General features: G+C 45.8%; 1 protein-coding gene across 1 annotated transcript; it reads left to right on the forward strand.

The window, feature by feature from the left end:
* Positions 1-643: 643 nt before the first annotated feature.
* Positions 644-3,612, forward strand: CCN1 (cellular communication network factor 1). The gene is made up of 5 exons (XM_050772352.1): positions 644-948; positions 1,269-1,482; positions 1,833-2,189; positions 2,323-2,531; positions 2,647-3,612. The coding sequence occupies exons 1-5, from the start codon at positions 886-888 to the stop codon at positions 2,947-2,949; spliced, it is 1,146 nt and encodes a 381-aa protein (XP_050628309.1). The 5' UTR covers positions 644-885; the 3' UTR covers positions 2,950-3,612.
* The last annotated feature ends 3,166 nt before the right edge of the window (positions 3,613-6,778 follow it).

Here is a 6,778-nt window from a genome sequence, read left to right on the forward strand (position 1 = left end):
CCCCTCGCCTTTTCATTCATAAATGCCACTCTGGGTATTAATTTGCAATTCACTGAATTTTGCTAATAAACATCATGCCAAAGCTTTGGGACTTGTTCTGAACACGCCTCTTTGAAGTCCACAAATATTACTGGCTCGGAGACACACTCCTCTTCCACGTTCTACTCTTTCAACAGATAACTTGCCTCTCACCTTCGCTGTAAACAAGCAAACAGCTCACTGCCTTCCTGGGTGAGGGTTTCCGTGCCCGGTCAACTCGCATCACCAAACAAAACGACTTTTGTTCCTCCCTCTCAGGTCCTCCCACCCACCCAGTCCAGGCAAAGTTCTGAACTGGCCCCCCTCTCCCCTCGCGACCCTCCAACCACCATCGCCACCATCACGCCCCAAAGAACGCTTCCTAACAGAAGTAATTTAAGGTGGAAAAAACGAACTGTTTTCTTGACGGGACACACACACACACACACACACACACACACACACACACACACACACACACAAAGGTGCAATGGAGCCAGGGGAGGCGCTTGGCAGCAGCCCGCGCCAACCAGCATTCCTGAGATGTTTGAGAATTCTGGAACGCGCAGACAGAGCCGACGTCACTGCAACACGCGGCGCCTCCGCCAGCCCATATAAAAGGCGGGCTCCGGGGCGCCTGGGCAGACCGCGAGAGAGAGCGCCCCAGAGCAGCGTCCGCGCCCTCCGCGTCTTCTCCGCCGGGACCTCGAGCGAAAGACACCCGCCCGCCGCCCAGCCCTCGCCTCCCTACCCACCGGGTCCACCGCGCCGCCACCCCGACCCCGCTGCGCACGGCCTGGCCGCTGCGCACCAGCTTGTTGGCGTCTTCGTTGCCGCGCTCGCCCCGGGCTACTCCTGCGCGCCACAATGAGCTCCCGCATCGCCAGGGCGCTCGCCTTCGCCGTCACCCTTCTCCACCTGACCAGACTGGTGAGTTGGACTCTCCTTTTGCCACCGATTCCCCGTCCGCTGTCAGTCCCTTTCCCTGGTCCCAGATTGCCCACAGCAGGAAAACATAAAATAAAAAGTTCGCGGCCGTTTGCGGTAGCCGTTTCTTTAAGCACTCTCCTCCTCCCCCCAAAGACTTGTCGGGACCTCTTGGTGGGAGCAGCCTCCCGCGGTGGCCCGGCTGGACGAAGTCAGAGGCTCCCTGTCGATAGGGTCGGAGACCCCAGTCCTTTCCTACAGCAGCCGCGGCGCCCCTCTTGCGCACCGCGCCGAGTTTCACGCGTTTCTTCTCCCCCTTCCAGGCGCTCTCCACCTGCCCCGCCGCCTGCCACTGCCCCCTGGAGGCGCCCAAGTGCGCGCCGGGAGTTGGGCTGGTCCGGGACGGCTGTGGCTGCTGTAAGGTCTGCGCCAAGCAGCTCAACGAGGACTGCAGCAAAACGCAGCCCTGCGACCACACCAAGGGGCTGGAATGCAACTTCGGCGCCAGCTCCACCGCTCTGAAGGGGATCTGCAGAGGTAAGATGCTTGTGGTTTGGCCCCTTTAAAAAAAAATACTAGTCCCCATAGTCCAGAAGTTTAGTAATTTTGAGACCATGTATGGTGATGCTTTGTTGTTGGTAGCTTGGCAGAAAGGCACATGATTTCAGCAGTCTGGAATGCAATTCAGTGTGTCTGGGCCCAACGAAAGCGCATACGGAAAAGTGATTCCTGACTAACTTATTGTTCTGGTCTAGAGTCTCCGGGGAATTGTAGGGAACTTTACCATAAATTGAATTTAACAGCAGAAAATATGTATGAGTTTCAGGCGGTGGTTTGGAATCTTAACTTTATCCCCTTCTACCTTTCTCTTTTGGTGATCTTTGCAGCTCAGTCAGAGGGCAGACCCTGTGAATATAACTCCAGAATCTACCAAAACGGGGAAAGTTTCCAGCCCAACTGTAAACATCAGTGCACATGTATTGATGGCGCCGTGGGCTGCATTCCTCTGTGTCCCCAAGAACTGTCTCTCCCCAACTTGGGCTGTCCCAACCCCCGGCTGGTCAAAGTTACCGGACAGTGCTGCGAGGAGTGGGTCTGTGACGAGGATAGTGTCAAGGACCCCATGGACGACCAGGACGGCCTCCTTGGCAAGGAGCTGGGATTCGATGCCTCCGAGGTGGAGTTGACGAGAAACAATGAATTGATTGCAGTTGGAAAAGGCAGCTCACTGAAGCGGCTCCCTGGTAAGTGGAGACTGAGCCCTTCAGACACTGTACTGAGATGCATTTTTGGTCTGAAGCTTTGTAGAAATGAGTACTTGAGCCTGTTTGTGTGGCTATGCCTCTGAGAAGTCTTCCCTCTTATTTCTCTCTCCAGTTTTTGGAATGGAGCCTCGCATCCTATACAACCCTTTACATGGCCAGAAATGTATTGTTCAAACAACTTCATGGTCCCAGTGCTCAAAGACCTGTGGAACTGGTATCTCCACACGAGTTACCAATGACAACCCCGAGTGCCGCCTTGTGAAAGAAACTCGGATTTGTGAGGTGCGGCCTTGTGGACAGCCAGTGTACAGCAGCCTGAAAGTAAGTTCCTTCAGGGATGTGTAGACTGTTGCCTGGCAGGGGGGTGGGATGTGAATCTCTTTTTGAAGAAAGAGAAATATCACCCCTAACTTTTCTTCTCTCCTGTCTCTTACAGAAGGGCAAGAAATGCAGCAAGACCAAGAAATCCCCCGAACCAGTTAGGTTTACTTACGCTGGATGTTCGAGTGTGAAGAAATACCGGCCGAAGTACTGCGGTTCCTGCGTGGACGGCCGATGCTGCACGCCCCAGCTGACCAGGACTGTGAAGATGCGGTTCCGCTGCGAAGATGGGGAGACATTTTCCAAGAACGTCATGATGATCCAGTCCTGCAAATGCAACTACAACTGCCCGCATGCCAATGAAGCAGCATTTCCCTTCTACAGGCTGTTCAATGACATTCACAAATTTAGGGACTAAATGCTACCTGGGTTTCCAGGGCACACCTAGACAAACAAGGGAGAAGAGTGTCAGAATCAGAATCATGGAGAAAATGGGTGGGGGCGGTGTGGGTGATGGGACTCATTGTAGAAGGGATTCCTTGCTCATTCTTGAGGAGCATTAAGGTATTTCGAAACTGCCAAGGGTGCTGGTGCAGATGGACACTAATGCAGCCACGATTGGAGAATACTTTGCTTCATAGTATTGGAGCACATGTTACTGCTTCATTTTGGAGCTTGTGGTGTTGATGACTTTCTGTTTTCTGTTTGTAAATTATTTGCTAAGCATATTTTCTCTAGGCTTTTTTCCTTTTGGGGTTCTACAGTCGTAAAAGAGATAATAAGATTAGTTGGACAGTTTAAAGCTTTTATTCGTCCTTTGACAAAAGTAAATGGGAGGGCATTCCATTCCTTCCTGAAGGGGGACACTCCATGAGTGTCTGTGAGAGGCAGCTATCTGCACTCTAAACTGCAAACAGAAATCAGGTGTTTTAAGACTGAATGTTTTTATTTATCAAAATGTAGCTTTTGGGAGGGAGGGGAAATGTAATACTGGAATAATTTGTAAATGAGTTTAATTTTATATTCAGTGAAAAGATTTTATTTATGAAATTAACCATTTAATAAAGAAATATTTACCTAATATCTGAGTGTATGCCATTCAGTATTTTTAGAGGTGCTCCAAAGTCACTGGGAACAACCTAGCTCAAGTACTCAATTATTCAAACAGGACTTATAGGGATACAGCAGTGAATTAAGCTATTAAAATAAGATAATGATTGCTTTTATATCTTCAGTAAAGTCTTTGCATATAATGTTTAAAAAACATGTATTGAACATGACCTTGTATGAAGCACAAGAAAGATTCTGAAGCTAAATTTGTAATTTAAGAAAACAGCGCTGTATTTTCATCAGAATGTAAAGCCTAAGGGTCTCCATCACTCTGCGCGATGGCCATAATAATTTATTATTTTCATCACCAGGTTAGTGGGCATGTCACTTTAGTAGAGAAACCCTTTAATGAAAAGGGGTAGTCCATAACTCAGGCAGCCCACATCCAGATCCATGGGCAAGATTGAATATAATTAATGTATTCTAAAGACTTGCTTGTTTGTAGCTTTATATTTTCCCAATACCTTTCCTAAAAATTAGGAGAACTACTTAGAAATTTACCCTTGGCTGTTATCAGGAAAAATCTGAGTCTATAGGGGTCAGTTTGTTTTCACTAAATGAGCTTGAAGCATGACTTGTGTTAATCCTAATAAGCCGGTGATTAGGTAAACATGCTGTTAAATGCAAAGGAATGCAAGGAATTTCAAGTACTTTTCCAATAGCGTGAGGGCCAAGCTACCCCATCCCCCGTTCCTTTTTATAATATAAGTTATATTGATGGGGGAAGGAGCAGTTATGTAGAGTTGGCTATTCAGAAGGTCAAAGGTCCACAGCATTCCTGAAAGAAAGGGTCCCAAATCATAGGTCTAAGAGAGGTTGAGAAGGTTGTGTCAAGGTTTGTGAAAATGTTGGTAGCCTGTTTCAGAAGCATCTTCATCTTTAGAAAGTACTGACAATAAACCTTTTACAGGGAGAAGTTTTCTTTTCATCATCAGTGTTGGCTCCTGTTCAAATCTATAGTGAAATGTTTCAGTCCGCACTTAGTTAAGAGAGTACTTGAATTTTTAGGCAGAAGAGAAAGTGCTTTTAAAAGGAATGGAGGGGGACAGCTGGGATCCTGAAGGGATTTTTCCAAGTAGATTAAATAATATCATTACTTTAATGAAGACCCACAGACAAATACTGCCTAAGCAATGGTTTTTAAGCCTTATGGAAATGCATAAAGGTTAATATAAATGCACTAGTAAAATCTATGGCCAAAAGCCTTCACTTCTGATTTTGACTTGCCTGAAATATTACAGCTTGTGCCTTCTGAATAGTCAGTTTTTCTTGCCTGAGGCATTCAAATGTTAAGGTATTTGAGAATTTAAACACCACCTGGCCCAGTCGTGGATGCAGTTAAACTTGTCAGTGCAATGTAACATGTGAAACATAATAAAGGTGTGAGGTTTTTGTGGTGCAATCTTGTTGAACAGACATCTAAATCCATAGGCAAGATTTACACATTCCCAAGCATCAACCCTGAAGTATTGCCCTCCAACACTGGAGTCCAACAAATCGCTTCTTATGTGGAGATCAAGGAGCAATATTTTATAGATCCTTTCAGTGTGCAGGGAAGTACTATTTGTCCAAATAAGCTCAAATGTGAAACTGAACCTAGTATGGGAAAACACTGAATCTTTGGGTTATTAATCTCATCCTAGTAAATACAATGAGGGTTATTGAAAGTACCAATTCCATTTACAATAGGTGTGTTTAGTTAATAAAGAAGATGAATACAAGCAAATTTTGTCTTTTGTTTAGCTATAGGAAAAAACTGAAGAAATTAAAAGTAGTGGAGAATAAAATTATGATATTTAGAACATGTAAGTTTTACCTACATCCAGAAAGGAGCTCTGCCCACTTTAAATATTGAGAAAACAAACCACAAATTATGCATCCGCATACATGAAATAGAGGTTACATATAGAAATATTCATTATAATATATATGTACCTTCCCATGCACAGTAAAGACTTTGGGTTGTTCTTGCTTTTTTTTTTTTTTTTTTTTTTTGAGACGGAGTCTCGCTCTGTCGCCCAGGCTGGAGTGCAGTGGCCGGATCTCAGCTCACTGCAAGCTCCGCCTCCCGGGTTCACGCCATTCTCCGGCCTCAGCCTCCCGAGTAGCTGGGACTACAGGCGCCCGCCACCTCGCCCGGCTAGTTTTTTTTTGTATTTCTTAATAGAGACGGGGGTTTCACCGTGTTAGCCAGGATGGTTTCGATCTCCTGACCTCGTGATCCGCCCGTCTCGGCCTCCCAAAGTGCTGGGATTACAGGCTTGAGCCACCGCGCCTGGCCTGTTCTTGCTTTTCAATCCAAAAGATCCCGGTGGTCTTGAGCTGTTTTTTGGTAGAGATTTTAGAACTGAAAGAGTGATCTCAGAATCTTAAGCATTCCATGAATTTTAAGAAATACTCTATGGGACATTAAGCAGCACAGCAAGTAGTCTCATTATGACTATCTTTTCATATGAACATATGTGTTGCCTGCTCCACAAAGAGATGCAACTGAGTCAAAATTAGCAAAGCATATTTTAGAGTTATGTTTTCCAACAGAGGGAACAGACTTGGTTTGTTCACAACCTCTTCTTGCAGGCTTCTGGCACTATTTGAAAGTCAGTTGAGCAATAGTAGTGGTTCAGTATGACCACAGTATAGAGCAAAGCTATGCTCTGGGCAGAACGGCAGGTGATACAGCACCAGCTCTGCCATGAATTCACTAGGTGACTCTGGGCAAGTTTCTGTTTCACTCCCTCATGTTAAAGTAGGAAAATAGCTTTCAGCATTTTTGTAACACCAAAAACCCCTTCTCATATACCCACTTCAGTACATTGGCTCTCATACCTTAAAAACTTTGTTTCCTCAAGTAACCAAATGTGTGAACTGAAAACTGCTCGAGCCTTTCTGTCATCAAATGCACTTGTTTCCATGAAGTCTTTGAAAATGTACTGTTGCTAGACCCCCCTTTACTTTCTAAATCACACTTGGTTACAGGACACAGCAATCCCTGGATCTCAGAGTCTATAGGTCCATACTTTAGCCTCACTGTATAGCTGTATCCAGGCCTCAATAACTCCCTGCCCTGAACAACTGATGCTTTAAACCAAAGCATATTCTGAAACATGACTGATCCATTTGTTCTACAAATAGATATC

This window comes from Macaca thibetana, chromosome 1, assembly GCF_024542745.1.
Source record: "Macaca thibetana thibetana isolate TM-01 chromosome 1, ASM2454274v1, whole genome shotgun sequence".
In the NCBI taxonomy this organism is placed as follows: Eukaryota; Metazoa; Chordata; class Mammalia; order Primates; family Cercopithecidae; genus Macaca; species Macaca thibetana.

Excerpts from the sequence above, each read along its gene's own strand:
- CCN1 (XM_050772352.1), top strand. The coding sequence starts at position 886 with ATGAGCTCCCGCATCGCCAGGGCGCTCGCCTTCGCCGTCACCCTTCTC. Across the intron at positions 2,190-2,322 it reads CTCACTGAAGCGGCTCCCTG|TTTTTGGAATGGAGCCTCGC; the intron begins GTAAGTGGAGAC and ends TTCTCTCTCCAG. Across the intron at positions 2,532-2,646 it reads CAGTGTACAGCAGCCTGAAA|AAGGGCAAGAAATGCAGCAA; the intron begins GTAAGTTCCTTC and ends TGTCTCTTACAG.